The following is a 14,152-nucleotide window of genomic DNA, read 5'->3' as shown; positions in this document are numbered from 1 at the left end:
TCCGTGACTTTTAGCGACATGTCAGCATGGGTTTCTGTTTGGGTTTTCTTGCATCCGCTCAGTGTACTCACACTGTACTCTGCTCAATACATACACGTCCGATTACACGTCTATTTAGTCACCAAGGGGCATGACAGAGCTCTCGGTCGCTGAAATCAAGCACACACATTGGAACAGCAACGTGTATGAGCCCTCAGATGTGAGACTGCAAGGTTGAAGGCCGTGAGCCAGCTTGGGCGCAAGGGGAGACGCAAAACATCGGTCGGGTGGTGGCGGCGACCCGGCCCACTGACACACACACCGGCCCACTGATACACACCGCGCGTACGTTGGTTGCAGGACACATTCCTGCTAGTGGATGTGCTCCAGGAGTATGCTCGCAAATGGGAGAGCAACAAGCCAAGATGGTGAGTCGCAGTGCAAACGCACCTTGCGCAATTACGGTGTAGGCGCAGCACGCAGCTCACTCGATCCTCGGCTCTCCACTTGCAGTTGCCTGGAGTTGGGCTGCGGCAGTGGCTTCGTCATCACATCGCTAGCGCTGCTCCTACGGCAGCTGTCCTTGCCGGTGCGGGCGCAGCTGCTGGCCATTGACCACAGCCCCGCAGCCGCGGAGGCCACTGCACAGACGCTGCATTCCCACCAGGTGAGGAGGAGGAGCAGCCGCACCACTGGCAGGCGTATGAATGAGCCGCACCACTGGCAGCGATGATACTGCGCGTCCTGCGCGTGTGACTGTTACTATTTGCTGTGCTGCGAATGCACTGCGCCTCCCACTGCAGGTGGGGGATGTGGAGGTGGTGATAGCAAGCCTCTTCGGGCCGCTGCTGGACCGTTTGCAAGGCTGCGTGGACGTGCTGGTGAGTGGGTGGCTGGGGTGACTGCTGGCGGCACTGCCACTCACCGCAGCGGCATGGCCCCGCCTCCTGCAGAGGGTGCCCCCAAGAAGCGTGGCTGACCTGCAGAGGGTGCCCGCAAGAAGCGTGGCTGACCTGCAGAGGGTGCCCGCAAGAAGCGTGGCTGAAAAGCTCTGCTGCGCGCCTTCGCGTGCGCGTGCGTTGTCGGGCGCAAGCTACCCGCGCTGCATAGGCAGATGTGAGCGCGCGTCGTGCCTTGTACGCGCGCAGCCACCACCCACCACTGCCGTACCTGCTGCGTGTCTGCAGCTGTTCAACCCGCCGTACGTGCCCACACCCGACGAGGAGGTGGAGGGCCGCGGCATTGCCTCGGCGTGGGCGGGCGGCTGGAAGGGCCGCCGTGTCATAGACAGGGTCCTGCCACTGGTGGGTGCAGGGCTGCACGCACTTGATTGGGTGTGGGCATGGCGTGGGGATTTACCCCAAGCGGAGCAACATCAACCAGATTGCACATCTCTACGCTGCGCTTGCGTTCACTTATTACTCCCTGCTTGCAGCTTCCCAAGCTGCTGTCGCCAACTGGGGAGCTCTTCATGGTCACGGTGACGGAGAATGAGCCCAAGGGTGAGCCAGGCGCGGCCCGCACGGGACTCGGCGCGGCCGTCACGTGATTGCTGAACCTGCTTTTGGTGCACAATGCACCTCTTGGGACTCCTTGTACACGGTACGGATGTCAAATGAAGCCCTGTGTCCTGTCTCGCGTGATGCGCTGCCCACAGGCATCATAGAGGAGATGAAGGCCCATGGCTTTCAGGGTAGGTGGGCCGTTGACTTGGGCCTCGCGGCGGTGTGGGAGATCGGTTGCCACACTGTGTTGGTGCGCGGGGCGGATTCTGCGCCGTCGCCGAATCCTTATTGAGCGCTCGTGAACTTTGTCACCTGCCCTGCGCACACTTGTCTACACCTCTGCAGGTCGGATAGCAGGCAGCCGGCAGGCGGACGAGGAGACCCTTTCCATCGTCCATCTGTGGCGGGAACCGCCGATCACCGCATAAATAACATTTAGAAGCAGAGCGTGCGTGACTTTGTGAGGGCTAGAGTCGGGCATGGGAAGCACTGCAGGTGGTTTGCCGCCGCGCCTGTGTGCACGGGCGCCTCTGCGGCGCGACTGCCATTTACGATTTGCCCGCGCCATAATGGCCAGGAGAGGTATTAGCAGATGGCGGCGGTGACTGTGGCGGATCAAGTAAAAGCGCGGCAAGAAGCAGGACAGGCATCCGTTGTCCAGGTGGTAGCAGGTGGCTGTGGTGACTCAGGGACCGGAACTGCCACACGTGCTGGGTGGCGCCAGTCGTACTACCTCTGTGAGTGTAGGGCCGGTCGGTGGCTCATTATATGTCGTGGTGCGCAGTAGTATGCTGGTCAGTCTGGGTCGCCATTGGATGCCAGCTAGAGACTGTGCATAGCCGTGCAGCGTGCCAGGTGTTGGATTACCAGCGCTGTTGAGACTGCGCGCAGGCAGCGGGTGAATGTGGTCGGTTGCCATGTTGCTCAAATGCACAGTTATCGTAAGTTCGTAATGGCAGCGTGGGCCGACGTGAGTAGCAGTACGATTGCATACGCGGCCGCAAAGGAAGCCGCTTGGCAGGGCGAACCAGGAGGCGGCATGTTGCAATGGATGGCAGGGTTGATACTACGCTGTGTCATGCGGGACTGCGGATGTCGTATGGAATTTGCATCACACGTGGCAAGCCGCAGCGGCCGCGTGTCGGCAAAGCTTCCCAGCCCCAGTGCTCTACGCCGCCGTCCTTCAACTCTGTCTGTCTGTCACAACATGGCTCGCCTTGCTAAGAGCCCTGCATTCTGCCGGCCTGCACATGGGTACTTGTCGAATGCCAGGGCCCGGTGGCTGGCGCGCCACGATGCCTGCCCCACCACACTCAAAGTCGGTCAAAAGCATACACGTACGCATTCGCTTAATTGCCTTTACCAGTGTAAGGAGAAACGTACGGTAGAGATGTGCAATAGCATATAGATACCATGCGTTGGGCCACTTCGTGGCCTCTGACGCGTCAATGCATAGGTATGAATCTTCCCCAACCAACGGCAAACACGTGCCTTCAAGCAAGTATCAACGTGTTGTTTTCGCACTCAATTGCTTCAAGACAGCCCAGACCAGCCACATAGAATATGTTACCGAAGATGCTGCAAAAATCGAATGCGCACGGTGTCGGAAGAGGGTGTCGGCAGTGGGTAGCAATCCCCACAGTTGATCTCCCATACAGCTCGCGAGCAACCAAAATCGCCCAAGTTCACGGATGTTCAACGAATCACAGTCACACATTCAAGGCGCGACGAAGCATACCGACGACACCGTAGGTCACAAAGTGCTTAAGCCCAAGGCCGCGCTCCCGGTCCCGTTCGAGTCTCGAACCCAATAGCACGCACCATACCCGCGGCACTTCATAAAACCGCCTTACGAATGCACAGCGAGACAAACATTCTTTAATCACAAGCTTATCCCCCCTTTGATCACAATGATGACAGGCATGCCTGCCATGCGTCCACGCCCAGGCGTTCAGCCAAAAAGTCGGCACAGCATCTCACATGATGGGCACGCCTTTGCATACCCTTCAACTGTCAGTACAAGCGCTGCCAGTACACACTTCCCCCCTCACTGGTGTTGCCTCGGCCCCAGCTCGGTGCCCAATGCGAGCGGCATGTTTGCCGCCATAGCCTCGGCCAGCACGCGGTCCATGGTATCCGCGTGCTGCATCATCTCCAACATGACAGGGTTCACGCTCATGCACCTGGTTCGGGTGTTGCCAACAGCAGCAGCAAGAACAGCAAGAGGTGGGGCGCGGGGGCAGCGGGTCGTTAGCTAGACTACACAACCTCGCGTGTAACAACAGGCAGTCACATACGATGTCAGCACGGGCTGCGGGCGTGGCGCGTACGTAACCCAAGCACTGCGACTGACACCACGCTGGGTTGTCCTGTGTCCTGACTAAGTCAAAAGGCATTCACATCGGGTTTCGAATGCCCTCACCTGATCATGTGCGCCTGCTCCAGCACTTCCATGGTCGCCACCGGCGAGCCGCCGCCCACCCGGCCGCCGTCGTCGTTGAGCCCCAAGCCCATACCCACGCCCAGCACCGCATCAGCCACAGGCATGGAGTTGCAGTGCTGCAGCGTCGAGGGCAGTGCCGCGTTCACGATGGCGTAGGGGTCCACGGTGGCATGGTGGGACTGGCCGGCGGCGGGGCCCTGAGACGAGTCGGCGGTTGCGTTGCTTAGCCCGCGGCGATGGTGGCCGGGTGTGTGGTGCGAGCCGCTGCCCTTGCTGCCCTCATGCATGTGCTCCGGCACCGCCGAGACGGTCGCCGCAGCACCCGGTGGCGCGGATGCGTGGCTGAACGCGGGGAAGTGGGAGTGCTCAGGGGGCCGCGGCGGAAGGCCTTGTCGCGCCTGCATGCAAAGTCGACACATTTCAATAGAAGGTTGAACCGGGCTGGAGCGGTAGCAGATTGAGCCGTGCAACGACAAAGCCCCCAATGCGCTGGGCATGCTCCTGCCCGGTTCGCCTAAGCCCACATGCGGTACCTTAAGGTCTGTAGGCACAGCAGCTTGACCGATGTCATAGCTGGATCGGTCCGGCGTGCTCGTCTTGCCCAGGTCCGGCCCGTTCGCGAACCCCGTCGACAGGCCCCCGCCAGCGCTCGCTCCTGAGCGAGACGCCAGCGTCCCCGGGAGCGGTGGCAGCGAGGCATGGCCGAAGGCGCTGTCGCGCGGGCTGAGCACGCCGGCCGGCCCAATGTCAGCAAGCTGCGCCATGTGTGTCCCGGTGACCGGCAGCTGCACCGTGCCGCGCGGGATGGGTGGCACAGGCGGCCGCGACGTCGGCAGCGCCGGCTCCTGTGCTGAGCTGGACGCGCTACTCAAGGGATTGTCCACAGAGATAGCCATCACATCATCCGCGCGGGAACCGGCACCGCTGGCGCCGCCCCTGGCATGGTGGGGGCCAGGCCCCGGGTTTGCGGCGGCGTAGCTCTGCGCGAGCGAGTAGCGCGCCAGGTGGGAGGCGCCCGCCCCCGGCCCCATCGACGTACGACCTAAGGGTGTGCTGCCCGGCCCGGCCGAGTTGGGGTGCGAGCGGCCCGCGTTGGGGCCGCCGTTCTCCACGTCCCGGTAGTTCGGGGTGTTGGCCTCGCTGCGGCGCATTGCGAATGGCGTGGTGCACATGTTGGGCCAAAGACAACCAAACCGCACAAGTAGACGTGGTTCTGCCCACAGGCGCTTGCATCGCTTCTCCTGCGAGTCCGCTCAGTACCCGCACGGCGCGCGGCGCCACCCACCTGAGCTTGAGTCGGCGCTGCTCCAGAGCGCTGAGGAAGGCCTGCTTGTCCACGCCCTCCTTTTTAGCGAGGCGCAGCGCGTACTGCAGCCCGTGCACACGCCTGTCATTGTTGGGAACGCGTTATGATGCATGGTGTTCTGGTGAGCAAGTCAAAAAGCAGCATGCGAGGTAGGATCTGGTTGTAAGGAGGGTGCATGTAATTTTGCTACTGGCGCTCGACCCCGCCCACCTCAGCTGCGCCAGGTCTCGCATGCGGTTGCGGACCAGATCGCCCATCTCGCGGTGTGCTGCCGCAGTGGACTCATCCGCCGTCATGAACGGGTGCTTCAACACCTCCAAACATGTGGGCCGGGCCTTGGGGTCATCCGCCAGCATCTTCAGCAACAGATCCTTGGCGTCAGCCGAAAGGTTCAGGTACCTGCCATCGAACAGGACACACACACGGGTAAAGGAATGCATTTGGCTTATGGGCACGCGGCTTTATTGCATACGTGACGGAGGCAGACCAGCGCCGCGAGTCCTAGGTGCCACGGGCTGCTCCCAGACAAGCCCTTGAGCACAGTCTTCACAAATGCTACAAATGGCAGCACTTTAAGAGCACAGCACTCGGCGTTTCCTAGTCATCTTGCAAGCTCTGCCTCACCGCTCGTCCTGCAGCCCAGGGGCCTCCTTAAAGGACTTATTGCAGTAGGTCATCATTCGGATGTCCATGCCACCCCACGGCTTGCGGCCTGCGATGCGGGCAGTGCGGATGGGCTGTGTCCATGCGCTCCGTACATTGGTAGGGAAGCTATGGACAGGGGCCGCCTACCACATGACAAGCCGCAGCCACGCAAGCTTGGCATGCGCCACCTCACAGCCGTTAATTGCGTGCAAACATTCCCTTGACAGTCGCTTTGGTAGCTTCTCATTCCCCGGGGCATGATGCGCCTAGCATCAAGGCGTCGGAAAAGCCGGGGCACCTACCGGTCAGCATGATGAAGAGCATCACCCCCAGCGCGTACACGTCGCCGGAGGGCATGTGCGGCGCATCGTTCCAAATCTCTGCGCCACGTCAGAGGGTACAATGAGGTGTCAGGCCACGGGCCCACCAAAGTCGTTGGTTCTCTATTCTCCACACGAAGATGCAGCTCACCTGGTGACACAAACCCTGGCGTGCCAATGCAGCCCCGCACCTCCTGTGGGGCAAACGATTAGGGATCAGGAAACAAAAGTGGGGCTGAAAACCGCAGCTTGCCCGGGGCTACGACCCCGAAGTACAATACCCACCTTGTTTGGGTCAAAGAGCGCTGACATGCCCATGTCGATGACTTTCACTCGCAGCGGCTTGCCCTCGGCCTCAAACGCCTCCACCGGATGTGTGAACATGACGTTCTCGGGCTTGATATCGCGGTGCATCAAGTTGAGGTTGTGCAGGTAGGAGATGGCCGACACCACCTGCAGGGGTGCAAGCCGACCACCAGGCAAGTCCTTACGCAGCTCATACCGGTATGTGCCCACCACCAGAGCACCATGTCAAAACATTCGTAGCCTCCGGGCCGTGCGCATGCATGCACCCTCCCATGCACACGCTCACGCACCTGCGCGAAGAGCTTTGCCGCCTCCACCTCCGTGTACTTCTTCACCTTGTGCAGGTGCTCGAGCATCTGGTGAGGTGTTCAAGAGGTGGTGATTGTGATGGGCAAAGCGAGTTCAAGAAAGGTTACGAGTTTAGACTTTCACAGTTTTGCATGTCCTGCACCTCTGGCTTGCACGCCTGCACACAGCTAGCAAGCTCCGCACCTCTCCGCCCGACAGATACTCCAGGATGAGAACCAGCCAATCGTCATCTTGTGCGGTTTCAAGGCACTTGAGCAGGAAGGGGCAGTCCATGGTCCGAAGGAACTTGGCCTCCGCAATCAGGTTTGCAATCTGGGTACGTATGTGTGTCCCCACCAGGGTTTAGGGGCTCAGTGCGATGCCATAGGATACCAGTGCAGCAAAGGGGGCGCAGGGGCACGGTCGGAGGGCAAAGGGGCAAGGTGACCCAGCAATGAGCGCGCCCAACAGCCTCCCCCAGTGGCAAACCCCGGCGCACCCACACGTGCTACGCCTGCTACGGCTCACCTCACTCTGCTCCAGGTCCTCATTCTTCAGGTCCACAACTTTGACCGCCACCTGCTGCCCACTCTCCTTGTGCTCGCCCAGCCAAATTTCACTGAAGCCGCCCTGTTGTAAAATCAACAAGTGCCCGGCGCAGGGGTGCTTCAAGGACAGATAGTTCCAACATGCGTGCCTGCGTCATTGGTAGAGCTGCGAAGGGATACAGTCACCGCGATGCGCTATCACCTTTCCAATCTGCTTGATGAGGTTGTACTGCTGCACCAGAGGGCTGTTGCGCCAAGTGGCTTTCCGCCTGTTCAGGGCGCAGTCAAAATAGGTGGTAGGCGTGCCTCTTAGTTGCAATCCCCACTATGCACCTGGTGGTACGCGCGGCTACTGTGAGTGGACAACGCGTGCCAAATGACCTCGACAGCGCCGCCTGACAGTGGTGGGCTCCAACCACCTGCCAAAACCGAATCTTCGTGGTTGCCTCCCTGCCGTTTCCCCGCCGCTAAATGCGCGACTTACTCGACCTTCTGCGCCTCCACCTTCTCTGCTGGCTTAGTTGCCGGCTTCTTCGCGCTTGGCGGCACCGCGTCCAAGGGCCCCCAGCAGAACCCCAAGCAGGCCTTAAGGAACTCGGGAGGCCCTGCTGTCATTTTTCCAATGAAGCCTCGGAGTCCACCTTGCTTTTTGTACTGGCGCCCGCGTGAGTCGGCGTCGTGACGATGGCCGTCGCCCCTCTCCGAAAGCGGCGTCCAGAGTAGCGCCTTTCGCGAGTGCTCAGGGGAGCTAGGCAGCTCCTCCAGTTTTATTGCTTGTTGTGGACTCGATTCAAATCAGGGTTCAGTTGTCAGGATGTGAAGCCGGTCAACGCGTTCGGGCTGCATAGTTCTTGCTGGAGGCGGTAGTTAAGTTGCAAGTTCAGGGAATGTTGTCAGGTCACAGTAGTCGACGTGGAAATGACACATATCAAGTTATAGTCATCCCTGCGGCCCATTAGTTGTGCGCAGAACCTAGCCAGGCCCAAGCAATGCTGTTATAAATGCGGTGAAGTGTACGTTGCCAGACCGAGCAGCTCCGTTGCCAGCGGGCAACTTCTTTGTGCTTGCACCTGTTCCTCGTCAGACACGCCGCCGCCTCCACGCACAGAACACCGCACCTTGCGCCCGCACCTGTAAGTATAGCTGCATCACCCTCACGAGTCCCGCGCATTTCCAAGCGCATTGACTCCTTCATGAATTTTCTCGTCATTCGTTTCCGCCAGTGCAACGAGGTGCCAGTGCTGGCCCCACTGGGCCAGCGCACAAAACCTGGTGGCACCTTGCAGCTGTGGAACTTCGCTCGATAGCCATGAATAACTGGCATGCACACCGCGCACGCCGCAGCATCATCCCTCGCAAGCCTCGGCCACGTAGGGCGGCACAACGTCGAAGGCACCATATGGCGCCAATGAATCTGCAAGAACCTGCTCCATGGCGTCCGCATGCTGCATCATGTCCATCATCAATCCATTCACGCTCATACAGCTGCGCGTGTGCAGCAACAGCAGCACAAGGGTAGCACTGTTGGTCAGTGTACGGGGCAGTATCGAACGTCCAGCTTGCTGAGAGCCGGTAGGATTCAAACCCAGGACACGAGAGGCATGCCGTGGCTGTGCAGCACAAGGCGGCGCCTAAATTGTACACCCTCGCCACTGCCTTTCCTAACTGCTTTACTCACCGGCGCAGTGCGGCGGGCTCCAACTCCACGCTTGGCATGGCTGGCACCCACGAGTCATCCGCCGCCGGCATGGTGGTGCTCCGCTGCAGCGCTGACGGCAGCGCATTCATGAGGGCCAAGGGGTCTACCGACATGTGGTGCCGGTGGTGGTGGAGGTGGTGATGGTGGTGATGGCAATCTGCTTCCCTGGGTGAATCGTCATGCTCACGCAACGAAGGTAGACCCGCCTCGATGATGCGGCTGTTGCCCTGCTGAGGGAGCCCGCAAGCCGCCGAGACCGCCACACTTGCTACAACTTGCACGCTGGCGTCCGGCTCCGCGGCGGCAAAGCAGGGCGGAGGCGACGTCGGCGGCCACGGCGGCAGGGCTGGCCGTGCCTGCACAGCACACGCAGCACGACAACAACGCCACAGGGAGGCGACGTATTGGTCCCCCCAGCCCGAAGCTCTGCGGGCCATCCCAGCCTGCTTAAGCGCATCCCGATTGCGAAGCACCATCGGCGCGAAGCACCATCCCTATTGCCAAGCCCCGACGGAAGGTCCGAAATGGACGGGTGGACGGAAGGACCGAATTGAACGGGTGGACGTAGACTAGACTACGCGCGTTCTTTCTCACTTACTTCTCCGAGCATGTCAGAAGGCTGAGCTGCCGGCCCCACGTTGCGGCCGTGCATGCCCAGCCCGCCGCCCGCCACCGCGCCCTCGCTGCCCTTGCTGAAGGCCCCTGCTGTTCCGGAAGGAGATCGCGACATGACCATCACCCCGGGAAGATCCGGCTCCGGGATGGGCGGCATGGACGGCCGCCCAAACCCCCTCTCGAAGGCGCTATCGAGGGGGCCCAGCACCGCAGCCGGCCCCACGGCCCCCTGCGCAGCCTGGGCAAGCTGTGAGTAGCTAAGCGACAGATGCCCCGCGCTGCGCACGGCATGCGGCAGGCCCGGCCGCTGCCCTAAGCTGCTCGCGGCTGGTGGCGGCGGCGGCGGCGGCCGAGACGACATGGGCAACACCAGCACCGTGCCCTGCTGTGCGGTGGGCCAGGGAGAGTCCGTAAACCTTACGTCAAAGTCGTTGGCACCGCCCCCGCTTGGGCTGCCCCCGCTTGGGCTGCTGCCGTTGGCTCCGCCCCCGCTTGGGCTGCTGCCGTTGGCTCCGCCCCAGCTTGGGCTGCTGCCGCTGGCGCCGCCTCCGCTGCGGCTGCCATCTGTGAGCGCGCCGCCTCCGCTGGCGTGGCCGCTGGGCCTCCAGCCGACCGCTTGCATGGCCAGCGCCTGAGGCAGCTCTATGGCAAAGCTCTGTGCCAGCGAGCTGCGAGCGAACGGCGACGCCCCCGGCGTTGCTGACGTCCGCGCAGGCGGGGGCCCTACTCCGCCGGGTGCGGTCCTGAAGGGTGAGCCACCCGCCCCAAGAACGAGCGGGTACGGCGGCGGTGGCGCCCCGGGCCCCACTGAAGCGCGGCCGTAAGACGGAGGCACTGGCGAGCCGCCTGAGCCGCGAGTGTACGACGGCACCCCCGGCCCCGCTGAGGCGCGCGCAAAGGACGGCACGCAACCGCCTGGGTGCGACGGGCCTGCCGGCCCTGCTGATGCCCGACCGAACGCCGGCACTTGCGGCCCTGCCGAAGTCCGCGCAAATGGTGGCGACCCCGTGGCACCCGAGAGAGACTGCTGCGATGCACGGCCGAAGAAGCCGGCACCGTTTCTGTGGGGAATCAAGTTGGTGTGCAAGAGCTTCATTGGTGCGCGTCTTGACTTGCATGCCCGAATCGTACGCCCACCCGTTCCAAATCAGTTGTCATGCGTGCATGTCACCCTTGCCCCGCTTTTAAACCCTTAGTAAGCTAACGTAAACGGTAGCTACCCATGCTTACGCTGCGAGCTTCAGCCGGCGCTGCTCCAGCGCATTGAGCAGTGCCTGCTTGTCGGCACCCTGCTTCTTTGCCATTCGCAGCGCGAACTGCAGGCCGTGCATGCGCCTGTACATGGCGGTGCAGGGGCGCACAGAGCCAAGCTGAGTGCGGATCAGGGCTTCCAGGGAACAGGCGCATGCGGGCTCCATTGCCCGCCACCTGGTATCGGGATGTACGAGTGCCTGGCTTACCGGATCCGCGCCAGGTCTCGCATGCGATTGCGGACCAAGTCGCCCATTTCGCGGTGCGCTGCCGCATTGGACTCGTCGGCCGTCATGAACGGGTGCTTCAACACCTCCAGACACGTGGGCCGGGCCTTGGGGTCATCCGCCAACATCTTCAGCAACAGATCCTTGGCGTCAGCCGACAGGTTCAGGTACCTGCAGGGGAGCCACCGCACGCAAGGCAAGACGCGCTACTTTCAAAAAGCGCTACGCGCAAATGGCACGCACGGCACCCCCCGCACCCACGCCACCCAGCCCGTCCCGCCATCCCGCGTCACGCACCGTTCGTCGCGCAGACCCGCCGCCTCGTCGATGCGCTTGCTGCAGTACGCCATAGTCCGGATATCCAGACCCGAGTGCGGCGTGCGGCCCGTCAGCATGATGAACAGCATCACCCCCAGCGCGTACACGTCGCCGGAGAGCATGTGAGGCGCATCGTTCCAAATCTCTGCGCCAGGGCAAAGGACACAGCATGGTAAGTGAGGCCAGCACACGGGGCAATGGCAAAGTGCTGCAGCATGCGTTTTGGAAACGCACCTGGGGCAACGAAGCCGCACGTGCCGATGCAGCCCCGCACCTCCTGCGAAGCACAGGGCAGCGGACACGACCCTAGCTTATTCAAGGAAGTGAGGAGGGCTCAGACATTGGGATACATTCCGCAACCAGCCACGAGCCTCGCGTCCCGCAGGCCAATCACGCTCGCGCAGGGGCGGGATAGTCGCACCTTACTCGGGGAATAGAGCGCAGACATGCCCATGTCAATGACCTTCACTCGCAGCGGCTTGCCCTCAGCCTCAAACGCCTCCACCGGATGTGTGAACATGACGTTCTCGGGCTTGATGTCGCGGTGCATCAAGTTGAGGTTGTGCAGGTAAGAGATGGCCGACACCACCTGCAAATTCATGGTCAGTTCCGGCAGCGCTTACAACGCAGATCAGCAGGAGGCTCACGAGTCGCAAGCACGCGTTGACAGCTTCTCCAGACGCCGTATGCGTCCACGCACCCTGTGCTGCAGCTCCCATGCGCACGTCCACCCACCTGCGCGAAGAGCTTGGCGGCATCCACCTCCGTATACTTCTTCACCTTGTGCAGGTGCGCCAGCATCTGTGATTGCAACCAGTGGCAAGCGCAGTATGCTGCGGTCAGCAACCCCTTGAGTTGCTGCCCTTGCTTTCCAGCAGCCGTCCGCCTGCCATCCTGCCAGCCTCCAGACCCGTCCAGCCGCCAGTCTCCATGGCCAAACCTCCTTCCGGCACACACTGCCTCCGACAGGCCCGCACACGCCACGCACCTCGCCGCCCGCCAGGTATTCCAGAACCAGCACCAGCCACTGCTCGTCATGCGTCATGTCCAGACACTTGACCAGGAAGGGGCAGTCCATGGTCCGAAGGAACTTGGCCTCCGCAATCAGGTTTGCAATCTGGGGCTCGCGGCAGAAGGGTGCGGTCGTTGCAGTCATAAGTGCTGCAGCATGGCAATCCTGATTTGCAGTCGCAGTGAAGGGCAAGGCGGGGGCCCGGAGAAGCGGCACAGTAGCACACGCTTTGCTACGAACACACCATCTTTAGGCGCGCCCCGCCCCCACATTTTGTTCCTCCTGACTAGCGGTCGGGTCACACAAATCAAACGCAGTCTGGCGCAACGCCCGCTCGCCTGCCCCGTGCCTCGCACATAGCCCGACCCACATCGGGAGCCATTTATGTTCAGGACCGACTCGTTCTGAGGAGATGCCAAGGGCCTCCCCATTCGGCATCCCGCAGCCAACAGGCCTGCCCATCCCCAGGCCCCACTGCACGCCTTTCAGCTACCGGTAGCAATGCTTTCCCCCTTCCGGCCCCTCCTGCCGCTCACTGCGCTCACCTCGCTCTCCTCCAGGTCCTCCATACCCAGATCCACCACCTTCACAGCCACCTGCTGCCCGCTCTCCTTGTGCTCGCCCAGCCAAATTTCACTGAAGCCGCCCTGCAGCACGCGTCAAAGAAGAGGTACAGACGGCGTTGGCTCTGGAGGCACAGTATAGCGCAGTGAGCCTTACGATGTTCAACGTACTCATGCCGTGCGTCACGGTTACGTCCTCGCCAGGTATCAGAGCAAGAAAAGCATGGGCCCATCACTTGCCGCCCACCTTGCCGATCTGCTTCACGAGTGTGTACTGCTGCACCAGGGAGATCTCGCGCCAGTTGCTTTTGGGCCGCCTGTTTTGAATTGTTGTGATGCGCACGATGTTCAGTGCTGCACGTGCCATCAAGGCATCAACACGTCCGCCGCATCCATGCACTCCGCTGCTGTGCCCCGGCAACGTGGCGAAGGCCACACACTCGTGCACGCACTGACACCCACCGCCTGGGCACTGATGAAACCCTCTGCATCTCAGCTACTTGACATCCCAACCATTGATTGATGTGCGCATCGGGAACATGCCCAACGCAGGCTAAAGCAGAAACGCTCGCCATCAGGCCGCCCCGACCCTGAGCCCAACCCGTCATACGGTAGTAGCCTACGAATTCGACTGAGTAACAACGACTCTTCCCCAACACGGAACCTACCTCTTTCCCTTTGACGACCCCTCCACCAGCTCCTGCTCGCGGCTCGCCACGCTCATGTAAGCTGTCGGCATGCAAAGCCCGAAACACTTGCTGAAAAGACTCGGCCCGGCTGTAAGCCCGTGCCATAGCTTGATTCTGAATGCATTCTTGGGTTTGCTGTACTTGCTATACTTGTTTGAGTCGTCTCGAGTGGCGCTGTCGTCCGCCCCCCGCGCCGAGAGGGGCTTGAAGAGCAGAGCACGCGCCTGCTCGGCGGCGACGTGCCATCTTTCCAGTTTTGATGTTTAGAGTATCAGCGCGTGCGCGAAACCACGGGAAGCCGCTCGCGTCAACTAGTTTCTCGGCGACGCCTGAGTCGCTTGCCGCGGCTTTAAGTTGCTTATGACAGGCTCCATTTGTTGTAGGCAACACGTAAACGAGGTGAGAATTTATTGCCTGGGTTGCGGGCGAGCGCAATTA

General features: G+C 61.4%; 3 protein-coding genes across 3 annotated transcripts; 1 reads left to right on the top strand and 2 right to left on the bottom strand.

Moving 5' to 3' along the window:
* The first annotated feature begins 89 nt into the window (after nucleotides 1-89).
* Nucleotides 90-2,563, top strand: CHLRE_01g036750v5 (uncharacterized protein). The gene is made up of 8 exons (XM_001690055.2): nucleotides 90-199; nucleotides 340-407; nucleotides 493-646; nucleotides 783-860; nucleotides 1,167-1,283; nucleotides 1,415-1,481; nucleotides 1,637-1,672; nucleotides 1,830-2,563. The coding sequence occupies exons 1-8, from the start codon at nucleotides 131-133 to the stop codon at nucleotides 1,910-1,912; spliced, it is 672 nt and encodes a 223-aa protein (XP_001690107.1). The 5' UTR covers nucleotides 90-130; the 3' UTR covers nucleotides 1,913-2,563.
* A 2-nt stretch (nucleotides 2,564-2,565) lies between these two features.
* On the bottom strand, nucleotides 2,566-8,209 carry CHLRE_01g036700v5 (uncharacterized protein). Its single transcript, XM_001689591.2, has 14 exons — nucleotides 7,825-8,209; nucleotides 7,543-7,609; nucleotides 7,321-7,422; nucleotides 6,997-7,125; nucleotides 6,795-6,860; nucleotides 6,484-6,651; nucleotides 6,350-6,392; nucleotides 6,181-6,258; nucleotides 5,858-5,945; nucleotides 5,444-5,632; nucleotides 5,213-5,314; nucleotides 4,461-5,067; nucleotides 3,907-4,325; nucleotides 2,566-3,667 (listed from the first exon to the last, which is right to left on the bottom strand). Exons 1-14 carry the CDS (start codon nucleotides 7,953-7,955, stop codon nucleotides 3,532-3,534), a joined length of 2,325 nt encoding a protein of 774 aa, XP_001689643.2. The 5' UTR covers nucleotides 7,956-8,209; the 3' UTR covers nucleotides 2,566-3,531.
* Nucleotides 8,210-8,255: 46 nt separating this feature from the next.
* CHLRE_01g036650v5 (uncharacterized protein) lies at nucleotides 8,256-14,088 on the bottom strand. The gene is made up of 13 exons (XM_043058731.1): nucleotides 13,694-14,088; nucleotides 13,273-13,342; nucleotides 13,008-13,109; nucleotides 12,439-12,567; nucleotides 12,186-12,251; nucleotides 11,872-12,039; nucleotides 11,685-11,727; nucleotides 11,430-11,595; nucleotides 11,115-11,303; nucleotides 10,885-10,989; nucleotides 9,638-10,715; nucleotides 9,019-9,395; nucleotides 8,256-8,825 (listed from the first exon to the last, which is right to left on the bottom strand). The coding sequence occupies exons 1-13, from the start codon at nucleotides 13,747-13,749 to the stop codon at nucleotides 8,687-8,689; spliced, it is 2,688 nt and encodes an 895-aa protein (XP_042928645.1). The 5' UTR covers nucleotides 13,750-14,088; the 3' UTR covers nucleotides 8,256-8,686.
* Nucleotides 14,089-14,152: the final 64 nt, after the last annotated feature.

The sequence above is a fragment of the Chlamydomonas reinhardtii genome, chromosome 1 (genome assembly GCF_000002595.2).
Source record: "Chlamydomonas reinhardtii strain CC-503 cw92 mt+ chromosome 1, whole genome shotgun sequence".
Classification (NCBI taxonomy): Eukaryota; Viridiplantae; Chlorophyta; class Chlorophyceae; order Chlamydomonadales; family Chlamydomonadaceae; genus Chlamydomonas; species Chlamydomonas reinhardtii.
Note: the sequence above shows the minus strand (reverse complement) of the source record. Positions and strands in the feature narration are given on the sequence as shown.